The following is a 25,957-nucleotide window of genomic DNA, read 5'->3' as shown; positions in this document are numbered from 1 at the left end:
AGCATTAACAAAATACAATATTCTGGAAAAAAACAACTGTAAATAAAAGACTTTCTGATAATCACATTTATGCTCTATATAACAGACTTACTATAAACTGGCATAAACATTTTGTTTGTCAAAACTGCGCTTCTGTAGCCGTGACACTTGTGTTTTGTGCTTTTTAGCTGGACCACTTGCAGCCTGGATGAAAAGTCCACCAGAACAGCAGCATTGTGAGTAACTGTTTTCCCCCCCATTAGCCTGTAAACGGAAAAAAAAAAGTCCAAGATTGTTACAGGTCATCGGATCTGCTACATCACGACCGCTAAGGGTGCCTGCCTTCACTTCCATGTTTTCTTTCTTTTTCTCTCTTCAGTGTAACATTGCAAGAATCAGTGTCAGAAACTGGATGTTTTCCCTAGGCTCACAGATAAAAGAGGTGCAACAGTCACTGGCAATGGAAGGAATGTCTTTCATATGTTCATGTGTGAGAATACAAGCAGGAGACGAGTTGTCATGGCTTTAATGTGAATGTGGATGCAGGGCCAGGAAGCTGTGATTTGCCTGGAAATTGATTTATTTTTAGCAGAAATTAATCATATATACAACCATATAGTTAAGACTGTGAACGCCCACACAGGTGTTTACAGGTATTCTGACTGGCTGATTTAGACTGCTTCTCACGGTGAAGGTGGGCTTGATGATCTATCAATAGGAATGGAAAAAGGTATAATTTGTCCCGCAGTAACAGGGATGAGGATGTCAATCAATTCGTCTGTATACGACCACACACAGTCCTAAGAAGAGGACTAATCGGTCAGATTAAATGAAAACACCTACCTTCGAGTACACATGTCATCATCTGACTGAGATGGGAAAATCAGCATATTGTTGCTTTATATAAGAGCTTACATCATGGTTTTTCTAATCAAATCATAAACATACTGTTCTGAAATGCCTGTTTGATTAGCTTCCAACTGCCTATTTTATCCAGCTTGTTAACGTTATAAACTGAGTTTAGAGTTTGAAGCTGTGTAAATCAGAACAGACCTCCAACTCCATTCATTTCCCAACGTGTCTCTTTTAAATATTGTGGCTGTCGCTTTTTATTTGTAATTCTTATTTTATGCAGTAGGTGTCGCTGTCGCACCGGCTATCGCTCTTTCAGATCATGACCGCTGGTTTAAATAATGGATTTTTCAAATTTAATTTGTCATTTATTTGCTCATAAGCTTATTTAGGATCCTCATAAATAGATCCCTTTAATCTCCGTGAACTCAGCCCCCTTCTGTAACGCGTGTGAATGATTTGTCAACTCATCTCGGTGTAATTTATTTTACTCTTTTTTTTTTTGCTGACATAAACGCAGTCGGGCAATACCGGCCATCTGTGACAAAGACGTAAAATGAATTTAACTATAGACATTCAGTCTAGATCACACGCACAGACAGGGTGTGTGTGTGATTTTTTTTTTTTCATTGACAACAGAATTATGGTGTTGAGAAGCAACTTGTAAAACTTGTAGGTACCCGTGAGTGCTGGAGTTTTAACCCGGGTTTTGGAGTAGTGGGGGCTTTATACAGGAGCTCCACACAAGTGGAGGTTTGGGGGTTTTGCGGTCTGAAGGCTGGGAAGTGAAATTTGCAGTGACCAGGGCGTTGGTGGTGATAGAGTAAAGCTAACTGGAGAGAGAGGGTAGAAGGGAGGGGGGAGAGAGAGAGGGGGGAGACGGGAGAGAGAGGGGGGAGACGGGAGAGAGAGAGAGAGAGAGAGAGAGAGCGAGGGTACCAGATACTTGGTAACGCATCACAGCAGGACAGGCAATCGAATCTAAAGGCGCTCAGCCAGCGACGGACACGGACGAGGAAGGTAGGACCAATATGATAATGACACGACCATCCCGCTATGAGTTGATAGACCTGGAGCCGCGTTAGAGGGATGACTGCGGCGGAGAAGAGGCTTTCACGTGTATAAAGGATCATGTTTGTCATAATGTGGCGGTTTAACGTGTCCTACCTGCGACACTTGCGTGCGTAATTGTCGACTTTTACGCGCATGGACACTCCTCCGCGAGGCTCCGCAGCGTCTCCTTGAATGAATGTGCGCACCAGAGAAGAGTTGTTGAAGTATATAGCAGACTGATTATGTGAGTAATGTTTTCATGAGGTATGTTAATGTTTAGGGCGATTATAATATGGCATCAACGGACACCTTTAAGTTGCTCACGTTGTCGGTGCCGGACCTCTCCCAACTGTTGCGGTCGTGTTGACGGTGGAGGCTAATTAAGCGCGGCCACTAGATGTGAGGTCGTGTGCATGCTTGCGCAGAGGTGTCAGGTGTACGGTGTCATCTCAGGTAGCGCTGGCGACTGAGGAGGTGCCTGCTGGGAAGCGCCGTGGTGCCCACTTATTTATTCATGTGACACCTGAACGCGGCAGCGACGCAACGCGCAGGTTACAAGGGATCTACTCAATTTGAGAATTTAACTATTAATCCTGCGGCCTGAGTCGGTCTTCTTCTTCTTTTTTTTTTTTTTATGTACATCTCCATCTTGTAACTGGATACAGCAGCTACCAATATAATAAACCAATATATAAGGGCGCTTTAGTTTTCACCTAGGAATTGCTCAGTCGGTGCAACCATGACGTAGCCTATTGAATAAAGCAATGCACTTTAATGACTTTTTTTAAAGCATCTTGCGATTGTGTTCATCCTTTAGAGATAATTACAATGTTTTGCTAAAGTGCTTCAATCACATTTTTAATGCAACATAACTTCATGATTTTAAAGTACCATTACTCCGGATGAAGATATGTGGCTTGTGATGTTTGTTGTTTTTCCCCCCATCAGGCATTTGGAGCTGCTGATTGACTTCGCAATAAACTTTAAAAACATTTTTTTTAATCAAAGCTTTAAATGTGCATGGCTATTAAATCATAATGACAATTCTTTAACTTCAAACCATCAGTGGAATATATGACTCTCATGGTGTTGCTTCCAAACTGTCGTATTATACAGTTCATATAATGATGTGCTTCAGGTGGGTCGTACAGAATAAGAAATGCGTGGCACACCGATAAGTGACCACGCTTGTTCTGTCTCTGGGGGAATGCTGTCACTCACTCCTCCTTGCTGAAATGTTGCACAGCAAATTTGGCCCCAGTAATGTTTAGGTTGTAGCTAAGGCCATCTTCACTGTGGTCCCACCAGTGTATAAATAGTGATCTGTTGCCAATGTTGCCCCTGCCAAGTCAAATTATACCATGGAAATATGAATATGCTTAACTTTTAAAAAGGAATGTTCCCATACAATCTCCCCTTAAAAAAAAAATCATATATTTTATACAGGTTATAAAAGCTGGAGAGAATCCGCTGCTGTTTTTCATGCATTAAGTGGGGAAAGAATGACTCTGACAGTTGTCCTTTCTCTGACAGTCACACTCCCTGAATTCATTCAAAATAAAAAGAGTGGAATGGAGAGTCCATATCTGACAGAGACCTTGACTGACAGGCTCAAATGAAACTCAATATGAGTGATAGAAGAATGGATTGCTGATACAGTGACTCTACTGGACTGTCCTATGAAGCATCAGTCAGGGAGAGAGAAGGTGTGAGGACAAGAAAGCAAGTATTGTAATATTGAGGAAGGGCTGTGGAGGAGGAAAGGCAGCTGAGGCAATGTATATTATGGAAAAGTGGTAGGTCATTAAAATAAAACTTGATTGATATTATTCATGTGTCTTTGCCAATCTGGAAACAGTGAGCGGTTTGGTATGGAGCATCAGTGTAGTCTATAAACTTGCTGCTCAAGTCATGTCACCTTTATATTTATATACTTGTGTGCATATATTCAGGGTTGCATAGTTTACAGTATTTATACAGTGGTGTGTTTCTGCTGGCAGAATAAGGCACTGTCGTGGTCTGTGGTCTCTATATGACAACGTTTGACACAGAACTCACAGACACTACATGGCGGTTTTTCTACAAGCTGCTTTTAGTGTCTACACAACATTCTTAGGACTTGTGGTAACGATCATTGCACACTTCTGGCTTTTCTCATTCCTACACCAGCCTCTCTGCTGGTCCAGGTGTGTGTTTGAGTATGTGTGTGTGGTCATTAAATCAGCTGAGGCAGTCGGGCAGAACTGCAAGATAAAAGGTTGGAGAGGAGGGGAGCCAGTTATGAATTTCCTAAATTTGTCATGGTGGACTAAAAGGCTCACAGTAGACCTGATCACTGACGATTTCGAGAGATGATTGCTTTAAATAGCTGGTTGTAAACCCAATCATCCAGTCATCTTTGCTACTAATCCCTGTCTTCCTGTGTTGATTCATTGTTGTCGGAAGTGTGAACCATTATGAAGGAATTTGAAAATGTATATTTTCTGAAAGACGGGATGGAGGTCTCATTTCCCACTGTTAACACTGGGGATTCATATCTAAGCTGCTTCCATTTACCATCTCGAGTCATATTCTCCCCAGCAAATGGGCCCAGACCACGCCATGTAAAACAAACAAAACGGCGATTAAATGGCAGCTTTGCTGTGTGACCAACCCTCGTTGTTGGTATTTGTGCATGGAATGGTGCCCTGAAGTGGGGGGGGAGGAGGAGAGACAATGAGGGTGGAGCATGGTGGGAGGCAGGGAGAGGTGAAGTGTTGAGATGCAAAGGTCATCTGTGCTGTAGAGGAGCTACTAAATGGTGTGTTTTGATCTTTCAACAGGGTTAGCTGTTGGCAGGGTAGAATGACTGCACTCTGACAAAGAGAGAGACAAAAGGAGATGAATGAGTCTCTACAGGCTATCGGCTGCCCTCTTGACACCGCTGTCTGTGTTTATGTTGTCTGATATACACACAGGCCTCTACTGGGACAGCTTTGCCAAGCTCATTGCGGCGGATAATGGCCAAGTGAAAAGTCAGCCTGGCTACGGAACAGGCATTTTAAGGCTGGCATCAAAATTTGGAGAAGAGGCAATCGGTTCACATTATGCAGGCTTTCAATTTGTTTGCCTGTGCTTGAGCTGCTGTGTGAGGCAGAAAGGGGGGGCAAAATCACAGGCTAGTGAAGAGCTGTGGCAAACAACATGGAGATGAATAGCGTGCAAATGCTGTGATTACAGTATAAAACAAGGGGAAGTCATTAGCAATGAATCTAATTGTCTCATAAAAACACTGTTATAGGCTGTCGACAGTGGTGAAGCTGAAATCATTGTGATTCAGGAGAATAAAAGAGCAAGACAAAAGTACAAGAGGACAAGAGGGGCATGACAGGGTATTGATCTTGGCTTTTTTTATCAGTAGATGGATGAGAGGAAAAAGTCATGAAGTGTATCATTATGTTCTCACTAGAATTTGTCCACAAAAACACTAAAAGCCTAAAAACCCGGAGAGATTGTTATGTCAGTCTGCAGTCAGCCGTAAAGGAGGTGGCGGCAGCAGCCGACATGGTTGCTTGCGTCCTACACACCTTTTTGAAGCATGTTTGGTTTTTTAATGTCATATCTTGTGAGATATTTGGCTGTCCTGTCCATTTATCTATATGTTTTCTGCATTCATTTTAATGAAGCGCCTTGCAATAAGTGCCGTCAACGACGTGGGTATAACTGAAAAGTACATCAACTTTAGGAACAATTAGTGATGGAGACGGTGGGGGTTTTCAGTGTGTAAAGGAGGGTGTGGAGAATTTCTGTTGTCCTGATGTCAATGGGGAACTCGTTCAACCATTGGGGAGCCAGGACAGAACCTGTGCTGCCTCCTGAGTTAGTAACCGATATATCTTCCTGATGTTGTGGAGAAGAAACTGCAGGAGCGGGTTGTAGTAGTGAAGGACAGCTGGTTCTTCAGCGTCACACCCAGGTTCTTTCTCTGCACTCCTACCCAGACACCACAGCAGCTTCATAATCATAATAGTTATTCATAATTGTCACTTATCAACCCTGAAATGGAGATTTAAAAGCCCACAATTCACATCTCTAAATAATTGAGACATGTATCTTTGAATATTGTCTAAAACACATTTTAACCAATTTAATCAGCATGAATTTTAGATTAAAAAAAGATCAATTTAATGTGATGGTGTGTGTAAATACTGCATTGATTTGAAGACAATTCTGTAATGAGCAGCACATTAATCTTGTTCATATTGCTCATTGCATGTGTAGCCTTAAGGCCTTGTGTGAACCTGCAGTACACGATGAAGCCCCTTGTGAAACGGAGACCCTGCAGCAGAGTACAGTTGCCGACTTTGTCTACAAGTTGCCCCCATCATTGCCACATCAGTCCTTAATCAGTTTTTCCTGTTGTACGGACACAGATCCTCAGCATCCACTTGATAAAATGATTGACCCAGCTGTGTCTCAGTGTGTGGCACAGGAGGAGGCTTCTCCCCTTCTATTTACTCCAAGTGAACACTAATCAACCGCAAACTCGCCCTCAGGCCCCATATCACACACTCTCTCTCACACACACACACACACCATGGTGTTGGTCAGCACAGGACAGGGTGTGTATGCGTTGTGCCTGCTCAAGCATTTTGTGATAGTGCTGTAATGTGGCGCCTCGCAGTGGTCCCATCCTGTTCCTGTAATTACCTTCTCCTTAGGTCATGTATACACACACACACACACACACACACACACACACACACACACACACACACACACCGTTTAGCTATACTGTCAGCCCATACACGATCAAAGAAGTTGGAGGCAGCATCTTGAAAACCGCTCGGTCCACTATTTGTCTCCTAGATGTATCTCCTGTTTTGTCTGACATTATGTCTTTTATTCGGAGGAGGCTCCATTCAAGTAAATTTATACTTATATAGCCCAGTGCTGCAGATTTGTCTCAAGGGGCTTTGCAACTTGTACAGCAGAAGGCACCCTCTTTCCTTAATCCCTTGATTTGAATAAAAGAATTGGAATAAACCACAGGAATAGCAACAAAGGAGGACATAGTTGTTGTGTGGACAGAATAGTTCCAGCTGCATTCTGAAGAAGCCACTCAGCAGGGACCAGACTTCAATTCGCTCACATCGGACTCATTTTGTGATTTGTAGGAAGATTTACACATCATTCTTGGAAAATTGAGGTTTGGTCATTGATATGGAAATACTGTTGCTTTCTTGCTTATACAATATGCCGTTCTGTGTGCCATGTTGCCTTTTTTCTGAAGGTTGGTCCGGATTAATGTGCTCGCAGGACGTGTGCGTCATTGTCCAGGATATATCGTTGTTTGCACTATGTCCAAAAGAACTTGACTACTAGCAGTTTCATATATAACCCGACCAATGAGAACAGTTTACTCAGCATCAATGTGCTGCGTCAGTTTGATTATCATTTCTACTCAGAAAGCGATACGTGCTCTGCAGTCCGAATGCCATCCTGTTTGCATTGCACTCTTGTCATGTGAGTGACGTTTGCTGAGTAAGGCTTTCAGAAAGTCATGTCATGTTGGAGATGAAGAGATCATGAGGGCGGGAAGGAAGACATTACTCAGCTCATCCGAGCGCCGCTGCCCCTCCCTCCTCCCTGACAAAGCCAAATGTCTGCTAATCTGTCTGTGATCGCTGTGCTAATGAGTGATGGCTTTTTCATGAGGCCCGAGGGCGGGCAGGGATCTGCCATTGATTTGCTGTGATAATCCAGATTTGGCTGCATGCTGTGGGGTCTCTGAGAAGGGTGCCTTTTTGAGGTTAAGGCAAGGCAAGCACAATTGCCACGTAATCAATAATATCGAGTGCTGTAAGCCAGGAGATGCAGGCATGTGGGATGGCAAGCCTCTCTGGAGAGAGCCGGTCTAGATATTACTCTTCACTTTACACTGCCTTAATCACACATTACTGTCAGATAAGCTATAAGACCACAACTCATTAAATAGGCCTGGCTCTCAGCCACCCTAAGCATTGCCCAGTGGGACCTGTGTGTGTTCCTAATAGTCATGTCTGGGCTTTAAAATAGCCTGCCTTTTTAAATCTGGATTCAGGGCAGGATCTCGGGCATGCAAGTGTTTCCGATGTAAACATTTAAGTTGATTTAATGGACTCAGAATAGTTTGGGTTTTCAAATGTCTGCTGCGTAACAGAGAAACCGCCGACTCATTAATTACAGGTGAATAGTCAGGCTTGTAATGATGTAGTTCTTTTATTTTTCTTTGGATGCAGGGAAATGGTTGCCATGGAGCCACACTAAACATGACAACATCCAAAAATACATGGCCCACAGAAGACACGTGTTTGTTGTGTTGACATTTTACATCAGTACACAGGAGACGTAATTATCTGCCAAAAGCTTGGCACAAAGAAAGTGTTTGAAATGAATACATATATAATTGGACAGGCCAAAGTTGCGTGCTAAATTGAAGAGGAGAGACACAAGTCAATGTAGATAACGGAGAGGGATGACTAAAAAAAAGAGTGGGCCGAAAAAAAACAGTAAAGCAGACAGAAAAAGGCCAGCTTGGGGAGAAAGCGACTGCTATGAGATGTTATGGTTATGAGCAGAAGATGAGCAGTGACTCTGACAGTGAAGGAGGGGGGGTGAAGAAAGGGAAGGATTGATGGATGGTGACAGTATAGCCAATGGAGTGGGACAGTGCCGGAGCGAAGGCCCAGCTTGCATCAAGGACCTCATCCCTGCTTAGCCCTGTCCTCGGCCAGTTTAATTGCTCCACACATTAACTGAATGATTGCAACATTAGATTTAGCTGGCACCCGGTTAAATCTAAAAGTAGATCATGCTTTTGCACTAATTACTAACTTACCTCCACCTCAAGGGCCCCTGCTCTCTCATTTAATCTCATCCGTCTGCTCTGTGCTCGATGCCATTGCTCCATGACCGTTTATTATCTGAATGTCAGACTTGGAGCCTGTCATCACGCCAAAATTGATTGACAGGTCTTTTTATTTACGAACTAACAGTAGTCGTTGAGTGTCTAGAGTCGTTAATAAACAGGCTTGGTCTTTTCAATGATACCCACTTGAGCAAAGCATAAAATGCTCACATTTTTAATATGGGCGTCTTTAATGACGTTGGACTCAACCTTGAATTTATGTGGTCAAAGAAATAATATTCTGGGCAATTTGCTGCAGTTTTTAAGTGCGGTTCTGTGGAAGTCTTATCGACGAATTGGTTTAGTTTTGACGACGGGAGGCCAGGGACGTGTCCGGTGCCTCGGGTGCTAAGCAGGTGCTGATCACTACTCCCACACCTTCCCACTCTCCCTCCAGAACATTCTTACTGAAGTGATTGCAGTGGTTCATGCACCATTGTATGGTCACACAATAGCAGTGAGTCAACCATGTAGAAACGTAGAAAAAAAAAAGTAATTACCATGCCATTTTCAATAATGTTATTTCAAGTGGTATTAAAACATAGCGTTTTGGGAATAAGTTCTGAGGAGCAGCAACAAATTGGCATTTAAAGGGTCCATTCTCCCAAGTAATACAAACCATATTTCCCCCTCCACTTAGTCCACAGGGCATCTCACCATGCAGATAGTTTGAGTTTGATTTGCTGAGTTTCTGACATACAATATCTGCAGCACATTTCTGCCACCAAGACAATTGAATTAAATGGAACGTTGTTAATGGTGCTCAAAATGTTGACATGTGACATTTTGGCAATTCAGCAGAAAAGTCTCTTTTCAAAACAATGTCCTATTTACTGCAGATGATAATAGATAATAATGGCCCAACACTCGACAGTGTTCACTAGTATTTTAACCTTCACTACAAAATACATTTCCAATAAAAACACTGCATCAAAAAGCTGCATGCAGTCTGGGAAGTTGTGTCGCTGTTGACCGTTTTCAAAACATGCAAATTAAATTCTGTTTGCCTAAAATGTGTCCGACGCGGCTATCTGAAATCAGAATGGTAAAACACCCAGGGGTAGGTTGGAAAATGACTGTTTGTAATGTGGGTGAACTGACCCTCAAAGTTGAGTAAACATTTTACATCGGAAAAACGCTCGTCAGCAGGTTTCAAATGGATTGTGTGCAGAATGACAAAGATCAAAAGGGAGGCTACTGTCTGCCTAGTACAACTTAAATTCATACATGGTACAGCAAAAATAAGATGATAGCATGTTAACCGCATGAAGTTATTATGAAAAAACTATGCACAGTCCAGGTTTCACACGAGACGCGACCAAAGATAGGATGACGCTCTGCTTTAAACTCTGTGTTGGAGCTTTCTTAGCAGGAATGTTTAATATTGAATTCTCCTTCAACCAGGTGAGACCAGAGAGCTGGATGCTGCTGCTTTTATTTTTCACAGCTGTCTCGGCTCTCTCAAAACCCAACGTGTCGATCTCAACCAGTCCATCACTCACTTTCACCCAGTCGTCTTCTCAGAAATGTCCCTTTAGCATTTGGGGGAGGATGAGGTGTATGGGAGGAGATCAGCTGTATGGCAGACAACATGGCAAAACCACCTGAAACAATAATATAGTGTACAACAGATGTTTGACATTGACATCAAATTTTTAATGACAGGTATTTGCTATATTAAATCAATCTGATTCAAGTTAGAAGATCAGAAAGCGTGTTGCAATTATGCAGCGAAAACAACCTTCTCAATGATGCGTGTTGTCATTCTGCAATTCGAAGGGATTAAAGAAAACGGACAAAAAGGAGACTTAAGAGCTTGTTTGCTTCTCTGTGCCATTATTTAATTTCATTTCTTCGGCGTGGCAAGCCAGCAATGGGCTTTATTGATTGTCCTCAACCAGGCTGATGAACCCGAAACCGAGCAGCAAAGCAGAAACACAGGAAACACTTTTCCCCCCCTTAGGTCTCGTAGCGTTCTGTGTTGTACTTGCTTTGATTAAAAGTATGTCGGCACATTTGTCTATTTAAAAAGCTCAAGGGTGTCAAAGTCACGCTACCTCGGCTGTGTTATTGATACAAACAGTAGGAAATGATGGGGAAAGGGAAAAGGGAAGTTTGTTTTACTTTTGCTCAGAAAGAAAAGGGATAAATTGCTGGAATTTGTAATCTGTTTAGACTGTTGTCACCAGCTGTCTATCTGTTCTTCCCACTAAGTCGAGATAATGGCCTCTACTGCAGGACCACAATTGTATCGGGGAAAGGACAATGAGGGAGGATGAGAGGGCAGAAGAGGTCTTCAGGGCCCAGAAAGAGGGACCAACGAAAGTGTATCAGCAAAGAGGAAAGGAAAATGAGGGGGGAATGAAGTAAAGAAAAAGTAGCACAAATAGCCATGCAGGTTGAATTGTTACGGAATGTGAAATGCAATAATGCTGAGGAAACGGGAATCCAAATGAAAACAAATGTACCTATTCAAGGTGACACACATGCACAGCTATTGTAAGCGTGCTCGCATGCATACCTACACAGACAGATATAGAGATACAATAAGCAATGACAGCCAATTCTCTACCTGGCGTGTCTTTCTCACTCACCTGTAAATGTTAGCTGCTTTTGTCTGAATTGAATCCACCACGCAGTGTATATCTCTAATGGCACCACAGTGACAGGGACAGCAAGCAGCCACACAAAGCGGCGTGTGTATTGTGTTTTACAGCATCTAGCGCTGGTTTTCTGTAGTTTATTTAATTTTTTTGCCATCAGATTCCTGAAGGACAAGGAGCGGCTGAGTTTTACCCTGAGCTGAAACACAGTGGGCTTTGGGGAGAAGGAGAATTTGGAAAGATAACCCTTCAAAATTAAATGGTCACTGAATGAGTTTGCCGACCAGTGAGGCGTCGCTGGGACGAGGGATGACAGTGTAAAGAGAGGGAACAAATGAGAGGGAGGGAAGGCGGCGAAGGATTTGCCTGAGCTGCCGGCTGACGGCAAACTCTCGCACAACAGACCGATGCACGGTTTTCAAAATGTCGGCTCGGATGACTGTTTACCTTTTTTTTTTATCAGAATGTCTGCAAGTTTAAGATACGGACAGTCACCGATAAAGCTGTGCAGCAATTTACAGTTGATTAGAGGCATGTCTTTGCTGTTCTCCTCCCAGCAACATTGACAGTAAACACCTTTTTAAACACACTGAAGGATCCGAGTGTCGCCAGGAAGAACACTCTGCTCTGCCCCTTCGTGAACAGGCCTTTTTTATTGATTTTGACCCCGAGATACTCGTGTGAGCAGTGGCCTCCGGTAGTTAAGCCGGGCCCCAGTGTACACTATTAAGACGGGCTCTGGCTACATACTGACTCTTGTTTTTGAAAGGCATGACTGCTTGCTCGGCTTGCGGATGTGCTTGTCAGTCTTGACAGATTTTGTGCCTTGAATGTGTGAAAAAACCCCAATATATAGCCTTTTTAAAGGGAAATTAATCCCTCTCAATCCTCACTTCTGATCCACTACAAGTTTGTGGTGTTTTCTCTTTTTCTTATGATTTTGCTGCATTCGGGACCTTTGTGGGTGTCGTCGAAGAGCCTTTGTTCTGCTGATTCACAGCTTGGCCGAGAGTTGAGCCGGAAAGGGTCGAATACAAACGGCAACCTTTTTAACTCGCTGTTTATCGTCACATGATCAAATAGACTTGGACAACATCTAGCAACCATCATTGCATATCTGTTTATGACAAAATAATGAAAATAAGAAATGATTCACTGAGGTGAATACTTTATGTAGAATGAGCGTATCATCTTGTTGGAGAATGCTGCTGAACGTGATGATGGTTTAACTGCTTTAAAGGGCATATCTAGCAAATGGCACCGTTTTAATTTAATATTTGTCTTTGAACACCTCGGTGTATATCTGGGTTGGCAGTTTTAATTTCTTGCAAGGATGTGCTCTGTTGATGGGGGCCTCCACTACCCCACGATTCCCAATTGCATCTCCATTGTCTATATTTAGATATGCTTTTGTTCGATTTGATCACGATACTTGTCTGCCGATTTGATTTTCATTGCGACTCAGATTTATTGCGATTCTACAAGTATACATTTTTTAGGTTCGATTCCTCAACTCTAATGTTAAAAAATGTATTCTGGGGAGAATCTTTAAAAATCGTCCTGTAAAAATTGTGAGTAAAGCTATGGTCTACGATTTGGAATTAAAAAAAATCCATTCAGTCTATCAGCTGTAGACCTGCGTTAAAATTGACCAATGGGAGCCATTGCTCCGGAAGGCTCCCATTGGCTCATACCCTCCATCCAATCCCCAAGTCTCCCCTGCTCCTCGTCATCCCGCCTCGTGGAATCGTGGTACGCTGAGGGGAGGGGTTTGGTTTGGGGGGGCGGGATCCTTATTTCAAATCCGTCTCAGAGGCTCCACTGATTTTCAGAATATAGACCGTAGCTTTAATATGAGAATCTATTTTTTTTTTCAGCCCTTATGTTTACGGCCCATTGTATGAGTCCATCCTCGTCACTTCCTTTCACATGATGACTATCAGGAAGGGGGCGTCATGTTCCTCTGGTAGTCCACCATAAGCTCATTGGTTTTGCTGATATTGAGCGTACAGTGATTGTAATTGCAACGTGTGACGAAACTCTGTCCCGTTGTGAGAATCCTGTTTTTAAAAATAAAAAACAGCATGTTCCTCACTGCAAATAATTCACTGGAATAATCATGTCAATATATTTTATTTTTAAATCAAAGTCTTCACTAAATATTTGAATCTGGCCAGACATGATGTCAACATGTTTGGTTGGCGGAGACACAAAACGGCAAGGTGGTAATTCTAGATTTAAATATTTATTTAGTTTTTTTTTTATACCAGGCAATAACCGGAGCAACATCTTGATTGTGGCTGTTAAACAGTGTGTGCTGTACTGTAAGTGAGTTGTTGCTGTGTGTGTGAATTAGCTTTCATCAACACCACAGCCCTCGAGCAGACACACACACACGCACAACACCTGCTCGAAGCGAATCCTTTTTTTCCCTGTCACCTAATTATACTGATCCCATCTCCCACTCACTTACACGGTAATGACACGGTAATCACCAAACATAAAGGACATTATGTGGCTAGACTGAAACTGCAATGTGGTGACAATCGACTAACCAAATAATTGTGATTGTCGTCGTTGTGTGTCCTCCGTCAGGTGCAGGTGATGTCGTGGCGTGCGGGTTTAGGCGGCAGGATGACGGTTGCCAAGCTCCTCCTTCCCTTCCTTATTCTACACTCTTTCTGTGAAGGTGAGTGTTAATCCATAACGATGCTGCATCGTTATGACGACCGTGTAGCTTCTCTGTGGAATAAAGCGGTGGTTTTACTCTGCTGCTTTTTGGTGGGAAATACCTGCAACAGTGTGAGTTTGAAGCTGAATAATTTAAAGGAGTATGTTCCTGAATAGAGGGATAATGGTTTAAAAACCAAAACTATAAATCTACCTTTTGTTTAGTCAAATACAGGATACAAAGTATTTTTCTAACGTCTTTATCAGTGACGTGGTAAAATACTTGCCGGCTACAGTAAGAAAAGCAAAGATTTGATAGCAGAATTATTATTTTTTACTGTACCTGTCGTCTCAGTTCTTCATTATTCACTGCCTGAAAGGGTTTTGTCACTTACCCTCTACACATGATGTATTCTCTTCCCTTTTCCTTTCAGTCCTCTATGGTATGATTTATTTTTTTCACATTTTATCACTGTCATTACTTCACTCGGCAAACACAGTCTTGCATAATGCCTGGCGTTATTGTTAAGCCTGAAGACGGCTCTGTGTATCTCTGTGAGGGTTTGAGATAGACTCAGATATGCAGAAAGAGCTTCCGCGTTGTGGAAAGTCACGGTAACCGTCACCGTGACAGACGGAAGACACCTCCAACCACACACAGTGGGAAAAGTTATTAAGTGAATGCCAAAAGCTCTTTCCATCAACAACAACACGTTTATCACGGCTTCTTTTTTTCACATCTCTGGAGTCCTCCAGCGTCTCTCTCACCTTGCGTTTGCTTTCTCTGACGGACCCATTAGCACAGTGACCCTGGACCGCTCCTTGAGCATTTTCCCCCCTGATCCATCAGATTGGATTGATGATCATTGCTGTGATTATTTTGTGGCTGTAATCTATCCGCATTTGACTATCCGAGCCTGACGCAGTGCCTCGCAGTAATTAAACCACAGGTGTGATGGGGAGCTTGTTAACCCTCCTCCTTGCCCAGTAAACAGCGCCCCGTGTTCTTGGCACCCTCCAAAAAGCCACGCTGGCCAGCCACGGATAAGAATCTCCTTCCGCACAGGCGGGCACACGACTGAACGAAAGGCTCCCTCTTTTCAAAGCAGCAGATCCACTCTTATCAAGCGCTCTCACTTCAAACGGCCTGGCCTCCTCTTCTCTCGCTTCACTGTCTCTGTGGTCTGCCGCACAGCTCAGCTGATCAAAGACCGTCAGCTTTGTTCCCTGATCTTCCCAACAATACAGCTTGTATCGCACTGCCTTCTGACGGCACAGAACCGTACCCAAACACAGCAGACTATTAACCCTGAAACACGCCCTATTTGAAGGATATTCCCTCCTACAGAGAAATCGGAACGACGCGAATGTCATTTTAGCCTGATTGTACTACGCTTCAAACATGTAAAAGTAATGAGTGTTCAAACCCTGTTAAAGTGTTCACTTTGTGGAAGGTTCACCTTTTTGACCGTGATGTTGAATTGATTTCATGAACAATAGAGGCATGAATGACTCCACTTACAGACAGGCCATGTAATTCAAGTCAAAGCATGAAAGTAGTGATCAAAACGGACAGCGGTATAATGCTCCGCGTGGCTGCCAAGTGCTTTTGAAAGTGTACATTTGTAAAACCTTTAAAAAAAAAACTCGGTGTAAAATGTTTAGTGTTTCGTTGGTGAATTTGACCAGAATATACCTGCACGGGGGGGATGTTAGAGTTGTTGTTCAAGGTTAAGCATCTGTCCCTCTGCTGAGTGATTGATGTGTTGCAGAGGTTTGTCTGACGTAGACGCAGTCAATACACATGCAGCGGTGAAACAGCCAGAAAGTCTGAAACGGGTAGAGGACCTTCGGGTGGGAACAAGGCGAACACTTACACAAGAGGACAGTAAAAGACGCATGTCTTGCAGACTGGCCGTTAAAGGAACGATGACCCTCGGGGATTCAAGGAACATTTTCAGGATATGGTGGAGAACTTCATAAACTTGTTCCATCAGTTTAAACTTAACCCCCATCATCATTATTATCATCACCCCCTGATGTGAGTAGATGTATATTGGATTATTATCTTTCTACTATTGTTGTACATTTGACACGAAGGTGTCCAAACTAACAGATTTAAAGAGAAAGTCGAGATGGATTAAATATAGAAAATAGAAGTGGAGTGAGCCGATTCTTAACTTGAATCCAGCCATTTTCCCTCGACAAAGTCGGAGCTATTGACCCATTTTTTTCACACGATGATACCGGTATTCCATTCAGAGGTACGCAGGCTGCACCGCTGCTAGTCGTGGAGAATAAACTGATAGTAAATACGTGAATTTCTCCTTGTTGACCTCCATCATTGTTAACATTTTGCCATTTTCCACTTTGAAAACTCTCAAAAATGTTGCTTACTTTTAAAATCTGTCCCAACTCCTCTTACACTGAATACATTTGCTCCAGTCACTCATAGTGATTTGCTGCAGCCCCCTTGTGGAGGAAGGGAGGGAGGGAGGGTGCAGTGTGAACAGTCTGTATGAATGAACTGATAGAACAAGGGTGTGTGTAGTGCACAGGCTGGCATCAGCATCAGTGCGTTCTTCAGTGTAAGCACTCGTTGCAGGAGGGCTTTTGAACATACACTTCCTTAAGATCACTTGACAGATGCTGCAGGAGTACACCGCTCTACTGTGTCGTATCAGATAACTGGCTGCTGCTGCTGAGAATGTGGAGGGGGAAAAAAGCTATCAGGCTATACTTAAAAATCAATGTACATAATTGTCATAATGCAGATTTACATAAAATGATGACGAAAACGCTAATCTCGATATGGGACATGATTTGAATTGCCACTCTCTCTCGTCTCTCTCTTCATCACAGGCTCCAACCAGCCACCACGCTTCCTGAACTACTTCTTCTCAACCTACCTTCTCATCTATGAAGACATGCCAGTCGGTGAGTCTCTGTGGTGTGCCAGCATGTTGTATTTGATGTCTCTACGCTGTCCAAAGGAAGATAGAGTAAAGCTGCCTTTGTGGTTCGCTTTAGTCAACTTGTTTACTACATCAAACTTGTTTGTCCTTGGATCCCTTGTGTATACAGTGTGTGTGTGTGTGTGTGTGTGTGTGTGTGTGTGTGTGTGTGTGTGTGTGTGTGTGTGTGTGTGTGTGTGTGTGTGTGTGTGTGTGTGTGTGTGTGTGTGTGTGTGTGTGTGTATATGTAAGTATATCCATCTATCTATATGAGATGTCACAAAGACAGACAGTGATGCTAGTGGATGTCCTCTAGAACATATGTGTCATGTGTTTGTCTACGGACACTCCAGAGCCTCAGTGATTCGCTGTAAGATACTGTAGCTGGCACACAAAAAAACCCCCAAAAACCTGGCTTTTTTTTATATTTCACATCCTGTTGTTGCTGTCTGGAAGATTTGACGTCTCTGTGTTATTAGCTCTTTCCCCACTACTGTTGGGACAGTTGTGGGTTTTATGGTACACCAGGCATAGTTGATTCTGACTCCTATTATTCCCCCCTTCTTATTTATTTTATTTTTTCTCTCCTCGTGTTGGTTGTCGTGATTGACAAGGCAATTTGAAGATGTCTGGTTTTTCATCATCTCTGAGGGTGTCAGTGGCTTGGAATTAAAATCCTTTATATTGGATTGATTTTTCTCCCAAGTTTGTTTTTTTATCACATGACCTCTGCCAGTCTCTGTCAGTACTCGCCTGACTCATGGAGTGTTCGCTTACGCCGTCTCAGGCACACACCTATGATGTTTTTTTTCTTGTCTTGGTCATGAATAAATAATAAATAAATACAGCACTGAGCCTCCATCTTTGACACTGCCAGTCGACATCACCCTCCGCATCCTCTCCGTCATCATCATCAGTAGCTCTGTGTGTTTTGCACTGCAGCCAGGAAAGGTTACAGTATCCCACAGAGCCTACAGTAAATCATCATCATCATCATGACCCCAGCAGTTTCTGGCACAACGCCAACCTCTCCATTCAGCTTGTTCTAACCAGTGAAGGGCATGGATGTGCCGGTGGGTGGTGTTGCTAATTTCCCTAACCACTCTGTCCAGGTTGCCCTCTGGCCATGAATCACAGTGTCCTCTCCTGAGACAGCTGGGCTTCGGTCCAGTAATGCCTTCCGCTGGTCCAGAGAGCTGTCAGTCATGTCCCTGGCTCGGCCCTGTGATGGCTTCTTCAGCGGTGTGATTATGAGGACGGGCTGAGTGATCGGACAGTGACAATTTGTCAAGATTATTGTTTATTAGCTCAGCAGATGTCCTCGTCTACGAGGCCCTCGGATTCATGGACACACACACACACACAGTTGTGTTAACCCGACTTTTGGGGACATTACATTGAGGTACATTTATTTCCTGGAGACTTACCCTAACGCTATACCCGCTGCCAGCCTTATCCTAACCTTTACCCAACCTTTAAACTAAGTCTTCACTCTAAAATATGGAGCTTTATTGGGTGGGGTTAACGGGGACATGCATTTTTTCCCACAAAAGGAAGGCCAGTCCCCACAATGTGACTGTAGATTTAATGTCCCGACTAGACTGTTAAAACACTCCCACGAGCCACAATGTTTGTGAGTAGACGCCGTGACATGGCGGAGAAAAGCTTAAGATCCCCTTTTCACCACAAACGCCCTCGCACATAAACCCGAGATTACTTATCATCCGGCACACTGGCTTAATAGAGAAGCCTGGCAGCAATTTCACTGCTGACATTGCTCTTACTCCTGATTTGAATAAAGGGTAGATTGAAAATACATATTTTCTCATCTCAAGGTTCAGTGCAAAGACTGTGCCAAGAATAAAAGATTGTTAAATTGTGCTTTCAGGGCACAATGAAGGCAGTTTAATCGTATTCAAACTTCATGCATTCCTCTTTTCTTTATTAGGACGGTTTTTTTTTCACCACGACTTTGATGAACATAATTGAGCGCCTCCCAAACTGAATGGCTGGAGTTACCATTTAGTTAGATTTTTAGTTACCATGGAAGTTATTGGGCTCGGCATTGGTGATGATGTAACAGCATAGGGGGCTCACATGCCCTGTGTAATGGAGATGAGTAATGTACACTCGCTTTAACCGGTCTGCATGCACGTGCAGGATCTGGCCTTGTTCAGGCAGCAGATCAGTGACTTTAGCTCATGGCCTCCGAGCCAGTAGCCTCAGCTCCATACGGCAGACGGGAGAGCATGATTATTTATCAGATAGACGAGGGAACACATCCAAACACCATGGATATTTGATCTAAGACTACAGCCGCTCCTCTCTCAGGCAAGGGGTTTGGTTCACGGACCGGCACAAGGTGTTTGAAAGGTGTGGGGAAGGACCTCACCCTGACATATACAGTATTTATTGTCCTTTACCAGTCCACTACAGTGTTCAAAATCAGCCAAAAATCAACACTCTCAGTCTGATATACGAATTAAAGTGAACCCAAAAGGCCTCTTCAGTCCCCACTGGTGTGAATGATGCGTGATTAGGCTGCATTAGTGGTCTGCTGCACACTGCAGTGATCCGATGCCTCATTTGACTCATTTCAATATTTACAAGAAGCATATTTCATGGTGTTTAGAACAGAATCCTCACCCCGTCCGTGTTCGTTCTCTGCACGTCTGTATGCAAATGTGTGTTTTACCATTTTAACATGAGTACGCACACGTTTCACACATTCTTTCACCACAACCAGGCGATGGGATCGTTCACTCTTAGGGGGGGCAGCTAAACAGAGGAGCTGATGTTTAAATGCTGTGGCAGATAACGGTGCGTGTTGTGTCAGGAAATGGGATGTGTAATTAGACCGAGAGAACACTTTGATTAAACGCTCTCGTCTCCTAATCCACTTTGCCCTGATTCGGCAGATTAAGCTCTCTACTGAGTAATTAACTTGTGGAGAGAACACAACATTTGTTCAAAAAATAAGAAACTTCCTCACTCCTCTGGGATGGATTGTGTATGTCTTGTAGTTTGTGCCAATCGAGCATAAGGCTGATTAAAATTCAAAAGTTTGGCTTAGGCTAATGTTATTAAAACAAGTTTTAATTTATATGGGATAAGTTATTCTATACATTCAAATTTAGGAGACAATTCATTAACTCAAATTAATTCAACCATTTCAGTCATTGTGAGTCATGCATATCCACTCGTGTCTGTTGTTCAACAAAAACAAAACGACACTTCCAATAGAAAAGCGTTGCAAGATAGAAAGTGAAACTAATTTTTCTATTTGCCCTTCATCACAGTTTGGACTTCTAAAGTAGCACACCTACAAGTTTCAGCAGAATAGATGCTCTTATTGAGGCTAAAGAGACACTACAATATATTCTGTTGGTTATAATTTATTTTCTCTGATAATGCCAGCAGGGAAACCTGGCAGGGCTCTTCAGCCAAAGATTTAAAGCTGTTTTAAATGTTTTAGCCCTGTGCATTAAAGACGTAGAATCTTGGCTTCCTGTTTGCAGTTTAAACAATTAAAATATCCACCTTCTGTCTGAACTGCTTTTCTTTTTTCACTCTGCTCTCTTCGCCTCCCTCCCATTCTTCTACTGCCACAGTAAATACCTTGGACTTTTAATAAGCTCTGTGGCATTCCTAATTCAATAATAATTAAGGAGCAGGAAGTAGCCCCAAGGAACAACTTATTAAAGCCTTCCCCTAAACGTTGATAATGTCTGTGTACTCTCTCCCCAGCCAATTCCCCACTGTCAGCTGCCGAGCACACTCCACATTAACTATGGCTTGTCAACGCTGCCTCCTGTAGACAAACTCTCACACAGCTCTCTGATTCACTATATTGACTACGGCTACGTTAGCCACGCTCATAAACAAAGCAGCATGCAACTATATTGCTAGCTATTGTAGATTGATGGTGTTTGAGTGTGAATTGATTTCCTGATCGGATCAATTCTTCTTGATAAATAGAAGCTTTGTTTTGCAGCAGCACGGATATTTTTTATGTTATATTACTCAAGGACCTCTATTCTGTTAACGATGAGATGATTTTAATAGGCAAATTCTTAATTCATCCCTCGACGAAACCCATTGCGGGTGAAGTATAAATGTTTGATTATGAGTCCAAATCGCTATCGTTGGTTAAAGTTTGTTTGGGAGATAACTCCAAAAGACAGCTTCTTGATATTAAGGCTTTCTTCAATGTCTGCTTTCAGATTAAAACATTTGATTTGGAATGAACCTCACGCCTTTGCTAATTTGGTAATAATATGCATAAACATGCCGTGCCAGTGTCTCTCCACCAGTGAGCCGACATTGCTGTTTTTAATGTTATGTCAAAGACTTCAGGAAGAAAAGAAATGCTCCTTTTGAAGCTCAAGCTTTTTCTCCTGCTCAAAAGATGTTTGGTATTGTGAAATAAAAAAAAATATATGTTCAGGCCTATAATAGATGACTGATCCTACCAGAGATCACCCATCCGAATTAATGATCTCCTCCAGTTTAGAGCATAGATATTTCACTCCTCCTCGACCAGTCACTGGAGGCTTTGTTGCTTTTTTAAAAGTTATATCGTGGTATTGATTTGAGAATCTGCTTTCAGTAATTACAAACATTTCCATTGCTGCAGTAATGTCACTTTAAGTGAATATTGTGGGACATTTAAGCGACAAACTGTAGACTAGGCAGAAGAAACCGCACTAAACTTTCAGCTTCTGAAATAATCAATGAAGTTCCTCGCGTGTTAAATTTGCAGAGCGTCTCTCCGTCAGCCGTCTTCTGCAGAGCCGAGGCAGACAGCAGCGCTGTTCTCTGCTATGTTCACATTTTAGAGAATGTAATTAATATTTTCCTCATAAATGATGTATCATTTCATCCACCCGCGACCCATTCACTATTAATCAGAATGTTAATTTTTATGACCCGACCGGCGACTTAGCCACTGCACCGCCGGCAGATCGGCGCATCTCTCATAAATATAATAGCCTTTATATATTTTATTAAACGAAGCACTATAGAGATTTGTTATACAGGACAAATCAAGAGTGACATGTTATATAATTGAATGGTATATTGTTTATAGACACACTCCTCACTTTCTACATGACATCAAGAAATACAGCAAATTAGTGCCCAATAATATTGGTTATTGATAATTTGATGTGGGCAGCTGTTTGTGCTCGTAAACACGACGATTTAAAGAGAGAAGACGCAAGGAAGCATTAAGTTGGCATATTGAAAATCACCCAGACTAAATGGCCAACAAGGTATTTAACTAATGAAACGCAGGTGTGATCATATAATGAAAGCAATGTAATTTAAAAACACAATGCTGTAAAAGAAAAAAAGTACATTTCAGTAAATATGTGAATTTAAACTCCATGGCCATTATTTAAAGGCTATGAACATAACACATGCTCCTCCCACTACATAGATGTAGTGATTTACACTCTTTTCATAATCTAAAAACACTGGTTGATTTATTGCTTTTGTTCACATTGTGTCCATTTTACTTTGCAATGTACTTTTCTCATAACCACTGTTGTATCAGCGATCCAAAATGTGTAACACATTTAAGTTTTTCTCTGTGAGAAATAAAAGGTAACATTTAATAAGTCACATTTTTGTTACTTATTTAGAGAAAGAAACATATTTAAAGCAGTGACAAACACAATATCTATTTCCGTCCCCTTAAATGTTTTTGTTTTCTTCATCGGGGAGAAAGTCTAAAACCATCTGCATAAGCGTGAATCCTTAATTTCTTTTTGGACATTTTAATGATGTGTAATTACCTCGTGACGCTGGCAGATTGTTTCATACAAAACTTAGACGCTGTCCAAGAATATCTGGCCTGTCCTTTGCCACCACGGACCAGACAATCCCGAGCAGCAACGGAAGCATAAAAGTAGAAATAAAGAAAGATGAGCGGCGATAAAATGAAAGGGTAATCAGGGAATTGTCAGGAGAAGAAGGAGAGGGCAGTTCCTCTGAGAGTTGATTCAGTGTTTCGGGGTGTTGGCCGCCAGCCAAGGCGGACTCCTGCAGGATAAGAGCTCCGGATATTTGTTACTGTCTGATTGGGAGCGGGGCGGCTCAGAGGTCCGTCGTGTTCCCGCGTTCAGCCCTCATTTAGCCAAATTGCAATGCGATGTGTGTCCTTTCTGCATGTCTGGCAGCTGCTGACGTATCTGTCTCTGTTTATGAGTTTGAGTTGGCGTGCTGCGTGAAGACCGAAAGCGACAGTGACGCTGCTTGTGTCTTAGTTTTTATAAATCCCATCGACCAGCTGCACAAGTGAAGCATCCCTCCCCCCGTTGAGGTGTGAAGCACCTGATCTCAGCGGGAGATGAGTCCCGACTTGTCTGGGAGATATTCTTAATGACTGGAAGTTTTCTCTCCACGTGAAGCGTCCTCCCCTACCTCACTTCAGGACGGGGATACACTTGATCTTCTTACTTGGCGTGACAGCTCTCCGCTGTCATTGAGCTGTTGCATTGACTCCCATAATGGCTTCCCAATAATTCCAGCACACTGCCATCCATGAGGGACCTCTGTTTTGGTTTAGTCAATCATCCCTTATCTCTCCCCGTGGTGCCTTGCTCCCCCCCTTCCTCCCCCAGGAAATAATGGGGTCCACGGTTCACTGCTGTCTGCAAACACACCATCCATCATGACGCTGTGCTGCGCTATATTGTCTGCACTTACCCGGCCCGCGATGCGTTAGTGTTATTATGGCCCATGCAGACGCTCGCAACATCATGGCCTCTCATTGCAACATTGCTTCGGAGTTTCCACCGAATGCTAAGCATCCTGCTCATTCTCCTACATAATTTTCATTCCGTCTCGTTTTTTCTCCCCCCCTCCTCTCCATCTGACTTCTCTGTCTCGCTCTTCTGCCTGCACTGCAGGGAATATTATTTTATGGCATGTGCACTCTTAAATTGTATACAATTATGGCAGTGGAGTAATCTAATTATTTATATTCAACTTGACATGTTTCAAGAACGTTCTCAACAGACTGGGCAGATCAACAGCTAACAGGCAGTTAACATTCAAACCACTTGATTTGCATCTGATTTAAACATGGAAGTTCCATGGTCCATGGCGCCATAATATATGTAGCTTTAATATTGGCCACGTTTTTTATATTCATACCATTATTCTCGACCTGATGTATGGGGTGTGCAACTATAATATAAAACAAACTATGTAGAAAAATGAACGCATAATCCAGACAAAAAGCAACACACTTCAAACTGACACCAGATGCAGCAGGAGCTGATGGAAAATCAGTGACAGTGTGAAAGTGTAAATATATAGACTTGTAATATCACAAGTAGATCTGACTCTTTTACATGTGCTTATTCTGTTAATTTAGATTTATCTAGATCTATTCTTATAATATGTTATTCATTCCCTCGTGGTAATTATGTATAACACTGACTCTGGTGTCTCTACACAGCCACCACGGGAATCTAATTACTAATTGATCTTTATCAAAGTACAATATCAAAATTTTGAATGAGGCTTTGAACTATGTGGGATAGCCCTACTATAAGATATGGAAGTCTTCTTACTATGTAGAACTATTATAGCCTTTTATCTACATTTTTCCCCTCCAAGGCAGTTTCACATTGCCAGGGTTACAGCTGAGAGAATAAGGATAAAATATTATAATATACACCATAAGAATGCAACACACACATTGGCTTAACCGGATACACACACATACTTATAGTCAGATCTATCGGGCTCCAGATGGGGCAGTGACATTATAAACGTATCAATTTATACGTTCACACAGGGCATTTTTCTGCATTTTAAACGCTGTTTCTTTTAGTCAGGATAATGAGTTGAACTTCTGCCTATTTGTGTTGATATACGAGTCGATCTGTGAGCTCGAAAGTTGTCTGCTCCAGGTAATGTGTTCTGTATCCGTTACCGTGGCGATCTGCCCGGGTGAGAATCGAACCACTGTTGTCGGACTGGAAAAACCCAGGGTTAGACCAAGTTACCTCGCTAACCCCTAATGCTGCTTGGTAGTTCAGGACCCATTGATTTAATGACAGAAAAGTAGCAAAAAGTATTTAAATGTAGTTTCATACCAACATTTTGGTAACATTATTTCAGATGTAGGCACTGTAATAATAATAATAGCTTAAAAGCTATTCACACACACATTCACACACCGACGGCGGAATCAACTACGCAGGGCGACAGCCAGCTCCTCAGGAGCAATTAGGGTGAGGAGTCTTGCTCAGGGACCAGGGTCTGAGCTAGGAGGAGCCGGGGATTGAACCGGCAATCCTGCGTAAAGTAAGGTTGCTGCTCGGGGGGCTCAACGTTCCTCTGCAGTACATATACTCACTTCTGGTCACTGGTTGGATTTTTATCTGTCACCATCTTGGATTTTTTTCTTGCAAACTTGAGGCTTCAAAACTGTAGTCCACAAACGAATGGGTAGCATGAAAAAAAGTCACATTTGAACCTAAAAGACAACCCACATAAGGTGTTTCTTGATTATTTTAGATGTAGTCATTTCAATGTATTTATCATACATACTTGTATTCAGTAATATACTGCAGACTTTTGATGTGTGAAACTAGACTCTCAGGTTTCCCACGTTTGTGACACTGACACTATTGACACACACACACACACACACACACACACACACTGAGAACAGTTTAGCCACCTGCTGTCCTCTCAGCACCTCAGGAACTGAAAGGTGTGACGGAGATCTCATTTGGCACTGATTGGCCGAATGGACACGTCTCTTCTGGTGTGGATTACAGACTGGGAACACCTCACCTTGCCCTTTTGCATCTTCACATTTGACCGGTTTGTAGCGGTCACCCTTGGGTGCTTGCAGTCATTGTAGGCGTTGGGTGTTCAGCGCGGTCTCTGGTTTC

The 25,957-nt window shown here is 42.7% G+C and overlaps 1 protein-coding gene across 1 annotated transcript in view; it reads left to right on the top strand.

The window, feature by feature from the left end:
• The first annotated feature begins 1,798 nt into the window (after positions 1-1,798).
• Positions 1,799-25,957, top strand: part of cdh23 (cadherin-related 23) — a 153,491-nt gene continuing 129,332 nt past the window's right edge. The window contains exons 1-3 of the mRNA XM_084020696.1: positions 1,799-1,851; positions 14,011-14,104; positions 16,948-17,022. Coding sequence (XP_083876822.1) covers positions 14,020-14,104; positions 16,948-17,022 — 160 coding nt within the window. The 5' untranslated portion in view covers positions 1,799-1,851; positions 14,011-14,019. The remainder of the gene's footprint in view (positions 1,852-14,010; positions 14,105-16,947; positions 17,023-25,957) is intronic.

The sequence above is a fragment of the Eutrigla gurnardus genome, assembly GCF_963514095.1.
Source record: "Eutrigla gurnardus genome assembly, chromosome: 11".
Lineage (NCBI taxonomy): Eukaryota > Metazoa > Chordata > Actinopteri > Perciformes > Triglidae > Eutrigla > Eutrigla gurnardus.
Note: the sequence above shows the minus strand (reverse complement) of the source record. Positions and strands in the feature narration are given on the sequence as shown.